The following is a 19,489-nucleotide window of genomic DNA, read 5'->3' on the forward strand; positions in this document are numbered from 1 at the left end:
ACTTACAAACCACCATTTATTATCATCATCATCATAGCTGACTCTAATATACATAACTCTAAGTACATCATAGATAGATGGATAGACAAACTGATTCACTTACTGCTCACAATAAACCAGTAAAGAAGTATATCTTTTATCATGTCCATTTTCCTAATGATGAAACTAAAGCACAGAGAAGTTAATTAACTTGCCCAGGGTTACAGTTTACAGAGCTATTAAGGCTTTAAATTCAAGCAGTCTGGCTCCTGAGCCCTTACTCTTAACTAACTCACTGTATAAACACAGCCTCTTATAATAAATAGGTATTTACCTTTCTCCTATCACTCCCTAACATCACATATTCTCATATTTTTAGTTAAGTCAATAAACAGTGCTTACATCACTATGGCTACATAAACACTATTCACAAACAAAGGCCACATCATGTCACAGAACATTTCTTCCTTATAGACATTTTTCACACTTTTGAGATAACCATTACATTTTATTCTTAAATACTTTTCTCCATACATATAAGTACTCTTTGAAATGCTCCGTATCATCTACTCCATCAAATCTTCTTTTCCCAAAGCCTCCTCCTAAAGCCTATCTAAATGGACTTCATTCACTTTTTAGGGGGAGTGGTCAAATTAGAATGCTCATTAAAAAAAAAAAAAGTGTGCTGAGATTAAGCACAAGGAAGGCCAGTATTATTGAGTTAGATTAAAATTGGAAAGCTCCTTGGATGACAAGGAAAAACAGTATGGATATAGTTGTAGATACTTGTATAAAATACATTTGTAGCACACACAATTATAGAGGGATCACCTACACTGGGAACTAATCATGAAAAAAAGGAAGAAAGAAAGGAAGCAAAGGAGAGGAAAATGAATGAATAAATAAGATATTTGAAAGCATTAAAACTGCCACAAATCAATGAAAACACCTACATTTTTGACCTTTTACTATTTAATTTTTATTACTGAATTTAATAAATAAATTATTAATTTAATCTTTATTATTGAATTTTATTAATATTATTATATTTATACATAATATTTATTATGTATAGCTGACATACATACAATATTTTATTAGTTTCAGGTATAAAACATAATGATTTGACAATTCTATATATTACACAATGCTCACCACAGTAAGTATGTAACCTTCTGTCATCACACATTATTACAATATTAATAACTATATTCCCAATGCTGTACTTTTTATCCCCATGACTTATTTACTTTACAACTGGAAATTTGTACGTCTTAACCCCCTTTAGCTGTTTCACCCATCCCCCTACCACCTTCTCCTCTGGCAACCAGAAGTTTGTTCTCTGTATTTATGTTTCTGTTTTTTTTTATTTGCTCGTTTGTTTTGTTTTTCAGATTCAATGTATAAGTGAAATCATATGGTATTCATCCTTCTTTCTCTGCCTTATTACACTTAGCATAATACACTCTCCAGGTCCACCCATGTTGTACAAATGACAAGATCTCATTCTTTTTATGGCTGAGTAATACTCCTGTGTGTGTGTGTGTGTGTGTGTGTGTGTGTGTGTGTGTACCACCTCTTCTTTATCCATTCATCTATCGATGGACACTTAGGCTGCTTCCATATCTTGGCTATTGTAAATAATGCTGCAATAAACATAGTGGTGCATGTATCTTTTCAAATTAGTGTTTCCATTTTCTGTGGGTAAATACCCTCTGATGGAATTAATAGTCAAATGGTATTTCTATTTTTAATTTTTTGAGGACACTCCATACTTTTCCATAGTGGCTATACCAGTTTACATTCCCACCAAAAGTACACAAGGGTGCCATTTTCTCCACTTGCTATTTCTTGTCTTCTTGATACTCATCATTCTGACAGGCTTGAGGAGATATTTCATTATGGCTTTGATTTGCATTTTCCTGAAGATAACTGACATTGAGCATCTTTTCATGTGTCTGTTGGTCATCTGTATGTCTTCTTTGAGGTCTTATGACCATTTTCAACTGGATTATTTGTTTTTTGATGTTGACTTGTGTAAGCTCCTTATGTATTTTGCATATTAACCTTATTAACCAACAATAAGATCTATCATTTACAAATACCTTCTCCTATTCCATAGATTGCATTTTCATTTTGTTGATGGTTTCTTTCACTGTATAGAAGTCTTTAATTTTAGTGTACCACCAACACTATTAAACTATTTTTTGCTTTTGTTTCCCTTGCTTGAGGAGACATATTCATAAAGATGTTGCTAAGGCCAATGCCCAAGACCTTACTGCCTATCCGTTCTTTTAGGAGCTTTGTGGTTTCAGATACCACTTTTAGGACTTTAATCCATTTTGGGTTTATTCTGTGTATAGTATAAGCAAGTGGTCCAATTCTACTGTTCTGAATGTAGCTGACCAGTTTCCCCAGCACCACTTATAGAAGAGACCTTCTTTTCCACATTGTATATTCTTGCCTCCTTTGTTAATTAATTAATTATATTAATTAATATAAGTGTAGGTTTCCTTCTGGGCTCTCTATCCTGTTCTATTGATCTATATGTCTACTTCTGTGCCAGTACCATAATACTGTTTTGATTACTACAGCTTTGAAGTGTATCTTGAAATGTGGGAATATGATACCTCCAGTTTTGCTCTTCTTTCTCAAGAGTGCTTTATCTATTCAGGGTCTTTGGTGGTGACATACAAATATTGGGATTACTTGCTCTAGTTCTGTGAAAAATGCTAGTGGTATTTTAAAAGGTATTGCATTGAACTGGTAGAACGCCTTGAGCAATATATATATTTTAATAACATTAATTCTTCCAATCCATGAGCATGGTATATCTTTCTATTTGTACCATCAATTTCTTTCATCAATGTCTTATAGTTTTCACACTATAGGTCTTTCACTTCTTTGGTTAAATTTGTTACTAGGTATTTTACTCTTTATGGTATAACAGTAACTGAGATTGTTTTCTTAATCTCTCCTCTGCTATTTCATTGTTAGGGTATAAAAACACAACTGATTTCTGTATTTTATTTTTGTATCATGCAACTTTACTGAATTCAATTATTAGTTCTTTAGTTTTTGGTAGAGGCGTTAAGGTTTTATGTAATTCCATGTCACCTCAAATAATGACAGTTTTACTTCTTTACTACCAATGTAGAGGCCCTTGAAAATATTAAAATTGCCACAAATTTTTAAAAACACCTATATTTTAAATACTATCTTATGTCTGGAACCACAAAATAATAACCACTATTACACTATTTTTTTGCTTTTGTTTCCCTTGCTTGAGGAGACATATTCACAAAGATATTGCCACATGTATACTGCAAAATGAAAAAAACATCCACCATCAAAAGTCGAGTTTTATCCAAAACTATTATGGTCCCTAAACTATCATTTTTTACAACTCTGAGCTGCAGAGTGTTGCAAATTTAAATACAGCAAAATAATGCTAGTGACCAAATTGTTCAATTGTTCAAATCCTGACAAAAGAATGTTGTAACACTAAAAAAAAGAAAAAAAAGAAAAGGCTGCCCAACAAATGGAATATTCGACAATTTGCAGTAAAAGAATAAGTGTTTCATCATTTGGAAAAGGAAGAGGACAGACTGATACCTTTCAAATCTTTGTTAAGGATTTCAAAGTGGCAAAGGCTTCAGAAATTTAAGAAAAAAAATATTTCTTCTCCAAAAGTCTGACTCAGTAGATTATATCCTGAGTTCCTAAATGCTAGAAGAATTTTAACTTCAGTTAATCTAAACCCATTCTGTACCATGCATCAAGTAGTTTTATAATGATTATCATTTATGGTTATCAATGAAATCCTTCCCTCCCTTCTTTTATTACTGCAGTTAATCATGAATTACAAACACACATACACACCAGTACATGCACAATTTTCACCTATACGGAAAGTACTAATTAAAAAATCCTCATCTACAACATATATACTTAATATATATATATCTTCTCTACTCATTACAGGAAAAAAATTTTATTTTATACATTCATTTCATAATACTAAAATACTGGCACTTCTACTTTAACAAGAAACATTAAAAAATACAAGCTACGATTAAAATTTAAGAAGCAATGATTTTCTTAGTTCTTCACTCACAAAATTTCATTTTTTCTTCACACAGAATCATTGGTGTTCTAAATTTCTATACTATTCAATTACCATTTTTATGAAATAATACAGTTTTATGAGATAACAGTTTTTAGGTCTCTAAAGCATATGACGTGACACTATAATATATAAAAGAAACTTTTTTCCAAAGACAAAGCATTTATCATCAATTTATTTTCAGAAATGTTAAAGAGCCGGAAGGTATGAATATATTTGTCAGTGTGTTTCCTCTTACATACTAATATTCTATTTGAAATTATGTATTTTACAAATCTTACCTCTGCTGGATGCTGAATTATGTACAAATGAGTAGAGATGTGCAGAGGATGCAACGGTAGAAATGGACACAAACATACTTTCTGAGGCCGGCTATAGGGCAGGAAAAAAAAAGAAAACCTGTAAATGTTTAAAATACAGTGATAAAACAATAACCTAAAACTTGAACATAATCCCTCTTCTTTATGTAAAGAGATTTGCTAAAGCTGCATTCTTTTAAATGAAACACCAAGAATGAATTTAATCAATTAGACTTTAGAAATGAGAATTTGGAAAAAGATTCAAGTAAATTCTGCACCATCTATATAAATCAAAGTACCTCAAAAAATCCTGTCTTAGATAACATAAGTGAAGAATACTCATCATGGTCTTTTTATTCTTGAAGCAACACTTCTACTAACTGGTGTTCCAAATCAAGAATAGATCCAATATCAAAGAGAAACCTGGCAACTTTTCTAAATCATCTGATATCAGAAGGAATAAAATGATGATAAAATATAAGAATATAATTACCACCTAGAAGAGAGTTCTAATCAAACTTGCCAATTAATCAACACAAAGAGCTTACCATCATAAAAAGAAACCCAAATGGGCCACCAGATTATATTTAGCAGAAATTAGATCTACAGAATGTATTATCCATTTATTTTCCCTATTGTTACTGTTCATTTTGTTTTTGTTTTACTTACTTCTTAGTGCTTTACTATTGTTTCAGCAACACTTATGACATTACAAAATTCAAATGGAATAAAGTATGTATTTCCATCTCAGTCCTCCAAACTAGGGGATTCTCTTCCCTAGGGGCAACCAATGACTAGTTCCTTGTGAGTGCTTCCAAATGTATTACAGAAATATACATGAATCTTCTACCATTGAATCCCATATTTGATATGTGTTTATAATATGAAATTCATCAAGCAGCCAGATATCATGGGAGTAAGTTTTCATGATAGATCACTATTACGGGCAGACGTTACCTGCCATTAAAACAGCACACAAATGAATGTTGTATTAAAGGGAATTCCCAACAGCATACTGTTACTACTACAAAACTGACTGCTATCAATTCTTTCCTCAGTTTAACTTATGTAGAGTTATATCCCAAGGTTAGAAATTATTACATTAATAAACCACAGAGTGGGAGTAAATTGGTTCAACTGTATCTACCACCTCATTCTGTAAGAAACTGTCAAACCTATGTTCCTGCTGAAGAAATTATCTAAATGATATCTTAGAATAGAAATATACCATACAAGATGATCCCATCTCCCCTTTCCATCACTGAGCCTAGAATAGATGGTTACCCCAAGGAAAAGCAACATGCTCCCTTTCCATTGACATCGGAAATGATTCAGTATGATTACTCTGCCGTACAATGGATTCCCTCTCAGGAATGCAAGCAGATAAAGAGGGATGAAGAGCATCTTTCAGGGGTCACAAGAAGAGTAAACACAAGTAAATAGAGAGAGGAGCAGAGAGTGGTTGATGGAACTATGTATACTGACAAAAAGATCAAGGGCTGCAATTAGGGAAAAAAAGATAACTCACTGAGTAGAAAGATGAAGAAGATGAAGTACAAAGATTCGGATTTTGTATTTGAAACCCCATATGACTGAAATGCACAATCAGGTGTCAGTAAACTTCTCTTATAAAATGTAATTTAATAACAGATGAAACCAATTTAAAAATTCAGAATTAAAATGAGTATCACCAGGGCGCCTGGCTGGCTCAGTCAGTAAAGCATGCAGCTCTTGATCTCAGAGTCATGAGTTCAAGCCCCATGTTGGGTGTAAAGATTACGTTAATAAACTTTAAAATATATATATTAAGAAATGGATAGCACCTTAAATGTCTGTAAGCTGTATGACAAGTTATGAAAGAATGCAAAAAAATATCAACCATCCCATAAAGGAAACATCCACATATCAGTAAAGTCAAAGAACTGCAAAATCCAGTCAAGTAAACAAGCCAGGTAGACACTGCAGATTCCTGCAGGCAGAAAACCACTAGGTAAAATAAACCCAGGAGGCGCCCAGGTGGCCCAGTGGGTTAGGCCTCTGCCTTCGACTCAGGTTATGATCCCAGCATCCTGGGATCAAGCCTCGGGAAGCCTATTTCCCCCTCTCTCTCTGCCTGCCTCTCTGCCTACTTGTGATCTCTGTCTGTCAAATAAATAAATAAAATCTTTTAAAAAAATTTCAAATAAAATAAAATAAGCTCTGAAAATAACATCTTTTTTTTTTTTAAAGATTTTATTTATTTATTTGACAGAGAGAGAGAGAGATCACAAGTAGGCAGGGAGGCAGGCAGAGAGAGGAGGAAGCAGGCTCTCCGCGGAGCAGAAAGCCCGATGTGGGGCTCGATCCCAGGACCCTGGGATCATGACCTGAGCCGAAGGCAGAGGCTTTAACCCACTGAGCCACCCAGGCGCCTCTGAAAATAACATCTTTAGTTCATCACCTATATAGTGAGTACAAAAGTCCTCAGTATGATACTTGAGATAGTGCAAAGAACTGCTCAGATTTTGGTAGCTCTGGTTTTCATGTCTGACCCAAACTGTTACTCAAAAAAGAAAAAAATAATAAATTTCAGTTACCCAGAATCGTAGTTTCCTTCCTGGGAACACATTTTTGAACTTTAGGAAGATTTAGAATTAAGTAGTTTGGAGAGTTTCACCTCTAGGATGAAGGGAAAGTGCTTCACAGATCCAAAGTCCAGTGAAATAAGCAAAGCTGACAAAAGCTACTTTAAAAAAACAATCACTGAAAAATAGAAGCACCCTATGACCCACCAATCGCACTATTAGGTATTTACCCAAGGAATACAAAAAACCTACTTCGTAGGGATACATGCACCCGCATGTTTGTAGCAGCATCATTTACAATAGCCAAATTATGAAAGCAGCCCAAGTGTCTGTGGACTGATGAGTGCATAAAGAAGAGGTGGTATGAATATACAACGGAATATTACTCAGCAGTAAAAAGAATGAAATCTTGCCATTTGCAACAACATGGATGGAGCTAGAGAGTATAACGCTAAAGAAAATAGGTCAGCCAGAGAAAGAAAAATACCACGTGATTTCACTGTTATGTGGAATTTAAGAAACAAAATAAAGGCGGGAAAAAGAGAGAGAGAGGCAAACCAAGAAACAGACTTAACTATAGAGGACAAATGGTTGCCAGAGGGGAGTGGAGTAGGGAGAATGGGGGAAATAGGTGATGGGGATGAAGGAGGACACTTATGATAAGCATGACAAGACCAGGTGATATATGGAATTCTTGAATCACTGTATCAGACACCTGAAACTAATATAATACTCAATGTTAGCTAACTAGGATGGAAATTAAAAGTTTAAAACAAACAAAAAAATCGCTGAAAGTCTCTGGAAACTGTCCTAGGGGCATATTCAAAGGAAGAAACATTATTCAAGAAAATCTACTAAGGGGCACCTGGGTGGCTCAGTGGGTTAAAGCCTCTGCCTTCGGCTCAGGTCATGATCCCAGGGTCTTGGGATCGAGCCCCGCACCGGGCTCTCTGCTCAACATGGAGCTTGCTTCCTCCTCTCTCTTGTCTGTGATCTCTGTCTTGTGATCTCTGTCTGTCAAATGAATAAAATCTTTAAAAAAATAAAAATAAAATCTACTAAAACTTGGTATTGGTACAGTTTGTCAGCATCAGAGCCATAACCAATTTCCTACCTTGCCCGGGCTCAAGTCGACAAACTCCCCTCCAGGTAGGTGTGGCCAAGAGAACAGAGCTCCCTCTCAGCTCTTAATAAGGCTTAGCCCACATGTCACAAAAAGGCAGGCCAACAGCATTTCTCATCCCCTCCAACTCCAAGCACAGGAGGCTATATTCCTGGTGAGGGTGGCCCAGAGAACAACAGTGGCCTTCCTCCACACAGCCTCCAGCTATAAAACAGAAGTTTAACCACCATGCAGGAGGCTGGCTGGCGACACTAGAGCTCCAAGAGTGGTCAACCTAGATTGTTCACAGGACAGAAGTTCTACACAAGAAGCAGCATGCCAGAAGCTAGAGCTCAGCTCTGTGCCCAGAACAGTAGCTAGGAGAGTTTGCCCAAGGGAGGCAGACTCTAAGAAAAGAGAGCTCTGAAGCTCTTCCCAAAGGAACCCAATTCATTTGAAACAGAGCATGAGCAAGTTCAAGTTTAAGGGTGCTCTCAAAGATAACAACTCTGCCCCATTTTAAAAAAGATTTTATTTATTTATTTGCAACAGAGAGAGGGAGAGAGAGCGAGAGAGCACAAGCAGGAGGAGTAGCTGGCAGAGCGATAGGGAGAAGCACGCTTCCTGCTAAGAAGGGAGCCCAATGTGGGGCTCCAACCCAGGGCTCGATCCCTGAGATCATGACCTGACTGAAGGCAGACACATAACCGACTGAGCCGTCCAGGCACCCCGATAATAACTCCTCTGATAATGAAGACCAGCAAGCTATATGATAAACCAGCTAGATTAGCAGAAAGAACCAAGGAAAAGAGCTAAGAGGAGAACAGCCACCATCAGAGCAAACCTCAAAGAGCGACCTCAAAAACCATCCCTGCCTGAATGTAATTGGATCAGACTGTTGAGATATGTATAGCCTAGGGTACTGTATAGAAATAATAGGACAGGGGCACCTGGGCGGCTCAGTGGGTTGAGCCTCTGCCTTTGGCTCAGGTCGTGATCTCAGGGTCCTGGGATGGAGCCCTGCATCAGGCTCTCTGCTCAGCAGGGAGCCTGCTTCCCCCTCTCTGTCTGTGCCTGCCTCTCTGCCTACTTGTGATCTCTGTCTATCAAATAAATAAATAAAATATTAAAAAAAAAAAAAAGAACGAATAGGACAATCAGCTGGTAATTAGTGGAGCCTAACAAGCAGGATGTGATACCAAAAGAAGATGTCAGCTTGAGAGAAAGATCTGGAAAAGAGACCTTCAAAGAGAACCCTGCTAAAACCTTTGTGATACTGGTGATGTCTGCACGACTCAGCTAATGTAATAAAAACCTCTGACTTGTATACCTCAAAAGAATGAATGTCATGGTATGTGAATCATATCTTAATACAGCTGTTATTTTTAAAAATGTACAAATGCAGTAGAAAAAGAATGTTCAACCTAATCAGTAAGAGAGAGGTGTTCTGGTACTATGGGCATTATGTTATCTGAAGCAGCCTTCCTTTCCTACAATGGAAGCTGCAGGAGGGCAAAGACTTGGCCTTTTCAATTTCCACAGCAGCACCCAGCACAGTAAGCTATCAGTAAAGACTGCTGAATACATGAAGGAGACTTTGCATTCCCTCTTGCCTCCACCTCGGGGATGCCTTCCTCCTCCCACACAATTTCTTATCCTGAACCTTCACTTTTTAACATATCAAACATTGATCTCTCCTTCATTTCTTCTCTAGTACTTGAATGACTAGTTTATATTATAAATGAAATTCAGAATCTCATATCTCCCTTCGCTGTAATTTGTGATCATTCCGGTAAGCGGTAGCACATAAGCAGCAAAAATATTTACTGAAGAAAATAGTTACTTAAAAAAAAGAAAAGAGCATTTTATGTGTACACACCATAACTATGATTTAAGCTAAAACTAATTGTTTTGGCTTCTACTTTGACAGGCTCATAAAACATCATTACCTATTTATTTTAAAGCATGTCCCCTTTATTAACCTAATTCTAATTCCAATTAGCTCAAACTAATAAAAGTATAGTTCTTTAAAACACTTTGCATTCCAATTGATCAACTTTATGTTTAGTGAGTTACTTTACAATATAAACGTGTGCTTATCTGTTACTTTAACAGCCATTTGGCTCATAATCTCCTCCTCCGCCATGGTCTCCAATACTGCACTGGTGCCTCGCTGTCCAAGTGTTAAATCATCTTTACCAAACTACTGGGTAGGTAGCAGAGTACCTGTTCTCCTCCTTCTAAAACCCTTTCCAAAGAACAACAAAGTCTCCCTACAACCAAACTTAACTCCAGAAGCTTTAAATATTTTAAATTGATAATGGATTAAATAATTTATAAATTCAACAAATTTTTATTCAAATGTTTACTGTACACTAACTATGTGCCAGACATTAGGCACTTGGGACAATGAAACAGACAAAAATTCCTGCCCTCATGGAGCTTATTTGTTCTGTCTGTGCCAGAAAGAATTTAGAAGTTCCTTGCTTCCCATGAACTATAACAGTCGACAGGAAAACAGATACCAAATAACTACACAACAAAACTGATTATTTATAATAATAAACATTCATTTTGAAATAAAAATCATGGGGTGCCTGGGGCTCCTGGTTGGCTCAGCTGGTTAAGCGTCTGCCTTTAGCTCAGGTCATGATCTCAGGGTTCTGGGATGAGCCCAGTGTCCTTAGACTCCCTGCTCAGCAGGGAGTCTGCTTCTCCCTCTCCCTCTGCCCCTCCCTACCACTCCCGCGCTCTCACTCGCTCTCTCCCCCAAATAAACAAATAAATGAAATCTTAAAAAAAAAAAAAAAAAAAATCAAGGGGCACCTGGCTGACTCAGTCACTAAAGCATGCAATTCTTTATCTCTGGGTTATGAGTTCAAGCCCCACACTGGGTAGAGAAATTACTTTAGGTAAAATCTTAAAGAAAAATAAAATAAAAACCAAGCTACTTCTAGAATTTATGTAGATCTGGAGAACAAATATTAATATCTGAAGAACTATCAACTGGTCAGTTGGGTACAGGTATAGGGAATAACTGTTAAGATATGTCACTGACAAGGTCATTCATTATCTTGCTATGTGATCTTGAGCACATCACAGGTTTTCAAAGGTTATAAAAATAAAATCATTGAAGCCTAGTAGTTTTCAGCTAATTTATAATAGAACGACCTAAGTAGGAGTTGAGATTTTTCTCCCTTCTATCTTTGCAATGCTTTGTAAGTGTAGAAGAGAGAAAAATTTACAATGCATTGCAAATGTATTATAAATACTGTTTTCCATCATTGGGATTTATCTTCTTTGATATCTATACAACCCCCACCCAAAAAAATAAATAAATAAAATCTATGCAACCCAATTAAGGTTAATTACATTCTTAAAATACAAAAGGAATTTTCAAATAATTTCCCTGAGAAAATGTAATCAAATAACCTTTTTCTTCTTTTCTTGTTAAGGATGTAGGAATAAATATGTAGGTTTCCTGTCAGACTAAGACTGACTGGCTTCCTCGGTGAATGCTGTAATACGAGGGTAATCTGTCACTCTGGGCATGCTATCTCTGACAGGCTGTAGGCAAATAAAATTATATATGATAGAAGTAGAGATGCTAGGACTTAGAAAAACATCTTCCAGAAGTTTAATTAAATTATTATATTCACTGAAAGCTATTTTTTTCATAGTACTGATTTTAATCAAGAAAATCTCACACAGCCAAACTTTAAAAATTAGTGAGTAGGTTTACAAGAATTATTATTTTTAAAAGATTTCTTTCATCCACTATACAAAGGCAAATGTAGAATCCAGAAAAATAGTGTACCTCAAATTTCCTAGTACTCAACAAAATTTTTATAGTCCCAATGGAGTGAAAAAGCAAAGAACAAAGAGTTTCATAGCTTTTCAATAGATTAGTTGAATAGATACACTGCATTACAAAAAAAAAATGCCAACAACTTTCTAATTTTAAAATAAGCTTTGAAAAACTAAATACCACAGTGCCCTCTACTGTCACTTTAAAAAACTTAATCTATAAAATAAGCCAGTTTTCAAATTTCTTAAACTATATTCAATATAACCAATGAAAGAAGAAACAGCTCTTCATTATTAATATAACTACACTGAAAAGAAATTAAAAAATAAATAAAAATTTTAAAATATATGTATATCATAATTAGATTTTTATATAATAAATACAATGTTAAATAAATTTTCACATCCTAAAGGGAATAAAAACAGGTAACATCTACCATGTCTGACTACTTCAAGTATATATAAAAATATACTCTCATGTCCACCAGGGTCGCTTTTATCACTACTTTGTTTTATAACTTCTTCTAGGAGTAGAGGAAGGCTAAGCTTAGAAAGAAAAGAGAATCACTGTTAGAAGAGAGAAAGTAAATAAATGAAACACGATAGGATCGGGAGGGAGACAAACTATAAGAGACTCTTAATCTCACAAAAAAAAACTGAGGGTTGCGGCGGTGTAGGGAGAGGGTGGTGGTGTTATGGACATTGGGTAGGGCATGTGCTATGGTGAGTGCTGTGAAGTGTGTAACCCTGGTGATTCCCAGACCTGTACCCCTGGGGCTAATAATACATTATATGTTAATTTAAAAATTTTTTTAAAAGAGAGAGAGAGAGAGAGAAAGTAACTCTGTAAGAGAATCTCTTTAGATGAGACCTTCCAGAAACCTGTGCCCCAGAGGGAATGTCTACAGCGGTGATTTCCAAAGTGGATTAAATAAAACGATCCAATGGGTCATTACCACTTTTACTTTGAATTAAGCGTTACTAATATTTATTAGATGGAATAATTCTTCCTCCTTGGGCTGATATGTCATATGGTAATATGTTAGGTTACATGATATCCTGATAGAAAAAGAGGCCTTCCTCTTAACATGAAGTGTTAACAGTGGCACCCACAAATTCATGAGCAAGGAATCCATTTCTTCGTTGTTATCTTCAATTTCTTTCATCAATGTTTTATAGTTTTCAGAGTACAGGTCTTTCACCCCCTTAGTTAAGTTTACTCCTAGGCATTTTATTATCTTTGGTGCTGTTGTAAGTGGGACTGTTCTTAATTTCTCTTTCTGCTGCTTTATTATTAGTATATAGAAATTCAACATTTCTGCACATTGATTTTGTATCCTATGACTTTACTGAATTCATTTACTAGTTCTAGCAGTTTTTGGTGAAGTCTTTGGGGTTTTCTATATATAATATCATGTCATCTGCAAAGAGTGAAAGTTTTACTTCTTCCTCACTAATGTGGATGCCTTTAATTTCTTTCTCCTGTCTGACTGCTGTAGCTAGGACGTCCAGTACTTGCTGAATAACAGTGGTAAAAATGCACATCCTTGACCTGTTCCTCACCTCAGGGGAAAAGCTCTCAGTCTTTCCCCACTGAATATGTTAGCTGTGGGTTAGCTGTGGGTTTTTTATATAAGGCCTTTGTTAGTTATGTTCCTTCTCAACCTACTTTGTTGATAAAAGCCCTACTTTGTTGGGCTTTTATCATGAATGGATGTACTTTGTCACATGCTTTTTCCTCATTTAATAACATGATCATATGGTTTTTATCCTTTCTCTTATTGATGTGCTGTATCACATAGGTTTTGATTCCAAATTTGATTTCCAAATACTGAGCCACACTGGAACAACCTGGAAATACTTCCCACTTGATTGTGGGTTCTTTTCAAAGAAGCAGCTCCTGATTTCATTGATCTGTTCTACTGTTTTCTTAGTTTACAACAGTAACTTTAAAAAACAGTATAAAGATTAGTTGAACTGTGGATTCACATCTTACTATCTTTAACAATGAACTTCACCAAACACATGCAGTATGCCTCAAACTAATGGATAATGGTAGCATGACTTCATCAGAGTAAGCGAAACATTTTTAAATGGTTTAATTCACGATTGCCTCTTCCTTTTTAAAATCTTCTTCTGTGTGTGTGTTTTATGGGGCACCCCATACATTATTATATAATAAGTACAAATAAACATAGATAAATATGTCTGGCTACTAGAATTTCATCCTAAATTTTTTAACTAACTGTGGTATATAATCAAACTAATACAGGAATCAATGGCCTAGAAATAAGCTTGTTCCAACGATAGGAACTATAATCAAAAAATTTTTTGGTAAATTTCATTATAATTAAAGAAGGCTTAAGAGGAGCCAGATGTCAGGACAACAAAGCCTTACACTCAGAGAAATGACTATATACATCAGCTATATAAAGCCCCTACTAAAATTGCAATGGCAAAGTGACAGATCAACTAAGACTGATAATCTTAAACAATCATAAAGTAATCACCTATATTCAATTGTCCTATTATTTACTTTCCACTTTCTCCTGTCCTACAGAAATATAAATTGTTCCCAAAAAATAGCAAAACATCTTTCTTAGTAGCAAATTAAGTCACTCTTTCCTCTGCAAACTTTTATTTTATACTTTAAAATTTTGTCTTAAATATTAGTTAGATAAATTTGCTCTCACACTCAGTTCACTAGAAATTTTAGAGGAAACAATCTCTCAATAATTTCCTATGGCCCAAGCTATGCATTTATTGGAAATTGGGTATTGAACGAATAATAACGGAATGAACAAAGAATATCCACATAATTTATCAAAGTAAGCCTCAAAGTCTGTGTGTATCAGAATCCTGTTTCTTATCCACTAATGAAGGAAAGAGAATTGCATGAATGTCTGTCCTGACAAGCAAGGAATCAAACACTAAAGTGGTCCCAAGGACCAGCTATCCTCATTAGAGAAATTTTACAAAGCATAGCATAGACTTAAGAGCCCATTTTACTAGGAAACATTTTCGTTTTGTTTATTCTTTCCTCTCCTTTCCATTCCTAAAAACTGTATTTTAAAATACAGATTTTTATGTAGCTGATTCAATAAGGAAGAATTCCTCAAAATTTTATACAAATAAAAATTTTGTATAAATTCTCAAGAGACCTGAGAATTTTTTTTTAAAGATTTTATTTATTTATTTGAGAGAGAGAGAGAAAGAAAGAACAGTGGGGAGCAGCAGAGAGAGAGAGAGAGAAGCAGGCTCCCCACCAAGCAGGGAGCCTGATGTGGGGCTCGATCCCAGGACCCTGGGATCATGACCTGAGCTGAAGGCAGATGCTTAACAACTGAGCCACCCAGGCACCCCAGAGAATTTTCTTTGCTATAAAAGAGAAAATATCAGGTTTAACTTAGTAATACTTAAATATTTAAGAGAATATAATGATGTTATGGAATAACATAACATGGATTTTGATGTAGTTCAAAAAGTGTTTGTCATCAATGTAAAATTTTCTGTAGCTGGAAAATGAATACTTTTGAAAGCCCCAGGATGACAAAATCTCCATCATGAGGTAATTTATTTATGGTGACTTACAGCACAATACATGTAAAATTATTTACTTCCCCTTCATCTTTGAATCTAGAAAAACTACTCTAACATGGAAAAAGCTGACTAACAACAAAAGAGACCAATTTCATAAATAATAATGATTATCTCATGGAGGAGGAAAAGAAAGAGAGAAAAGAGGGGAATAGGGAAAAGGGGGAAGGAGAAGGGAGATGAGGAGAAAGGAAGAAAAAGAAATTAAAGAACAAATGGGAAAAGTAGAGAGGAAGAATTATTTCTTAAAGATTTGTAATTTGAGAGAGAGTGCAAGAGCACACGCCCGTAAGTAGGGGGTGGGTGGGCCGGGAGTGGGTAATCTCAAGCAGACTCCACGCTGAGCACAGAGCACAACCTGGGGCTCCATCTCAGGACCCTGAGATCATGACCTGAGCTGAAATCAAGAGTTGGACTCTGATTGAACCACCCTGGCATCCCGTAAGGAGGAAGAATTTATTGTTAATTGCACACTTTTAAGTTACAAGCACTATGCTAAATACCTTCATTCAATCTCAAAAACCTGTCAAAGATGCGTAGTATTATTGTTCTAATTTACAGGTGATGAAAGCAAGGCTTAGAAACGTTAAATAGCTTTCTTAAGAAAACAGAGTTGGGGTTAGAACACAGTTCTAATTCCAAAATACATACCCTTCAAGCAATCCGTTTTTGTGGATCCCATATAAGCATTTAATGATCAATGAAAAGTCATACTACATAATTCGACCTAGCTTCCCTAGCCCCAGAAGGCCTAGCACTAGCATTAAGACACTTGGTGATAAACAAATTAACCTGAGTCTGAAAGAGATGACCAAGAAGCAAAAGGTAAAAACCAAAACATTTTTTTTTAATTCTCCAGTCCAAAATGTCTACAGTAATTAAGGATATATGGTTAGACACAAGGAGCAGGAAAAGGCCAAGCCACAAGAAGCTAGTAGAACCACGGAGAAACAGACTTAAGTCAAAAGAACAAACAATTCAAACTTTAAAGACAGGCAAGACAGTATTTGAGCTGGACCCTGAAACAGAGTAGCATCTCAGACATCAGGCATGAGGGAAGAACATTAATACAAAGGGAATAACAGAACAAAGGCATAAAGCAGAACATAAAAAGCACCTGTTTTAAGGGGACTAGTTTCAGGTAGCTGGAGAAGAGGGTATGGGATGGGTATAGTGGAGGAAGAGATACACCAGGCTTTGGAAACCACACTGGAGCCGGGATGCTGTTCTCTACCTGAAATACCAGCATGGAAGGTCTTCGGGAAAGAAATATCAGGAGCACACCCAGATGTTAGAAATCAGATGACCTCTGTTGAAAAGAAGTTAGAAAACAATCTGGAAATTCCTCAGAATGGTAAACAGAAAACTACCAAAGGACCCAGAAATTCCACTCTTAGGCATATATACCCCCCAAAATTAAAAACAGTAACTAGAACAGATACTGGTGTAGCAATCTTCATAGCAGTACTATTCACAAGTGTCCATCAACAAGTGAGTGGGTAATAGAGAAGCAAAGAAAATAAATAATGGATAAACAAAAGTGATATACACATACAATTCAGCCATAGAAAGGAAAGAAATTTTGATAGGCTACGATATGGATGAAATTTGAAAACATTATTCTAAGTGAAATGTTAGAAACAGAAGGATAAATATTGTATGTTATATGAAGGATCTGAAATAAGCAAAGTCATAAAAATAGAGATTAGAAGAGAAGTTACCAGGGGCTGGGCAGCAGGGGATGGGAGATGGGAAGTGGTTATTTAGTGGGTACACAGTTAATGCCAAAGATGATGAAAGAGTCTGGTGTATAGATAGCAGTGATGGTTATACAACATTATGAATATATGTCATGACTCTGAGTTATACAGTTAAAAACCATTAAAATTTTAAATATTATGTCTATATTAGCACAAGTATTTTTTAAAAAGGAAAGAAAGAGCAGCCTGCCAAGTAACATGTCTACATAGACAATAGGTCAGATATTCCTTCCACAGGCTAATCCCTCTTAATCTTTGCAAAGTCCTGAGACTCATTCTCTATCTTTTCATTTTTTTCCCCTGAGTAACTCTAGAAGACTTGTTACTTCACTTCACTGCTGCCTTTTTCCCCACAGCCTTCCCACGAGGCTTCCAGTAGAGAAAACCAGAAGACAAGCAAACAAACAAAAAACTCAACAGGGGAAAACAAAATAAATTCCTATCAGTAACATCTTCAAATTTGTCTTTGTAACTGAAAAATGAGGGCTTCCCAACAGAAGTAAGAAGCTGACCTTAGCCAGGTAAAGGATTCAAGAAATAAAAGCTCGACCTTAAAAAGGACAGGAATTAAAAAGCCCTCATCCCAAAATAACTAACAATAGCCAAGGAAAAGGGAAAAGAACAGAATCTATGGATTCAAAACCCACAGAGAAACACCTCCCTGGAAGTATTTTTGTATGTAGCAGGAAAACAAGGGTAGTCATACTGTTCACTTCAATACAATCCTTTATTATGTGGTATAGTAACAGAAGTATGAAAGCTAAAGCAGTCTGCCTCTTATTAGTCCCCTCACCTTGAGAGTCTATAAAAAGGAATAACTATTTAAATCACGAAGTTGTCTCTCATGTATTAAATAAAAATGCACAAGTAAAAGCACTTTGTAACCTGTGGACCCTTTTTAAATAATACCAAATTTTAGACAAGACTATTTCTGAATATTTTCTCTCTATATATAAGCATGAACAGAACAATGAATTATTAATTTTGGGCAAATGTACTTTAAAAATTAATGTGCTTTGATGTTCTTTGAAGAAAATTTCTATCCATCAGAGGGTAATGATATAATTCTTATTTTTCTTTCTTGGGAAAAATAAATCAAACATTTAGAAAGCTCTAATGTGCTTTTTTAAAACTGGTCACTCCTCTTTGGAGACTTAATTAAGATTAAGAAAAAAAATTCCCTCTTGACATATATCATCTTTGTTCAACTTTGAACATAAGATTAGCCAGCACAGTAATTTGTAAATCAGTTAGCTTTCCACATATATTACAAATGAATGACTTCAAAGAATAAACATATTTTCTATACCAACAGGAAAGAACAAATTAACTTAATACTTTTCTCTTGGGAACATGATATTTTTGATACAAACAATTAAATTTTCAAATTATCTACGCTTTTACTCTAAAAATCATCATCAAGAATCTAGTTCATTTTAAATTTACCAAAGTAGTCTGTTTTCTAAACCTAAGGGTTGATACCAATTCAACACTTTTAATATATTCTTTTTTTTTTTTTTTAAGATTTTATTTATGAGAGAGAGAGCATGAGATGGGAGAGGTCAGACGGAGAAATAGACTCCCCACTGAGCAGGGAGCCCAATGTGAGACTAGATGCTGGGACTCCAAGATCATGACCTGAGCCGAAGGCAGTTGCTTAACCAACTGAGCCACCCAGGCGCCCTTAATATATTCTAAATTAACTGCCTTGGGAATCACCATTTTTCACTTGTACTTACCATACTTGTAGGCTGATTTACGCTGCTGTTTAAGCAGACCAGCCATAATGCTGTACATGAGACCTAGAATGAAAAAGCAATGGAGGTCACAGCTAGGAGCTGTGGTGCCCTGAACAGATCTCACCCAACCCAACGTCATGATCAGTGCTCAGCTCAACCAACTACTGCTCCAAAAGGTGGTCCCTGATCTGCTAGGTCTTCCTATCCTGACAAAAGCCAGAAATTTGCATTTTTTTAAATAAAACATCTGGACTTTAACCTGTTAGAACTAATTTAAAAACACAAAATACTAGTTCAAAACAAACATCTGTTGGCTGCCGATGTGTGGCTCTTACATTCTTCTTAAACGCCTGTAGTTTCCCACCTTCCCTCTCTCCTGATTTTATCCCCACCAGTTGTTTCTCCAGAATATGCAAGCTTAAAGGATAAAGAAAGGTTAAGCCACGGAACAAAGGAGCTAGATGTTGTTAAAAGATAGAAACCTGGAACACTTCAAATTTTCTAAGAAACTAGATC

At 35.7% G+C, this 19,489-nt stretch overlaps 1 protein-coding gene across 3 annotated transcripts in view; it reads right to left on the reverse strand.

The window, feature by feature from the left end:
- DTWD2 (DTW domain containing 2) overlaps positions 1-19,489 on the reverse strand; it is a 196,649-nt gene that overhangs the window by 76,038 nt on the left and 101,122 nt on the right. For all 3 annotated transcript variants that reach the window (XM_080804993.1, XM_080804994.1, XM_080804992.1), the window contains one exon: positions 4,387-4,477. In XM_080804993.1, the coding sequence (XP_080661119.1) occupies positions 4,387-4,477 (91 nt within the window). The remainder of the gene's footprint in view (positions 1-4,386; positions 4,478-19,489) is intronic.

Source organism: Martes martes (genome assembly GCF_963455335.1).
Source record: "Martes martes genome assembly, chromosome: 5".
Taxonomy (NCBI): domain Eukaryota; kingdom Metazoa; phylum Chordata; class Mammalia; order Carnivora; family Mustelidae; genus Martes; species Martes martes.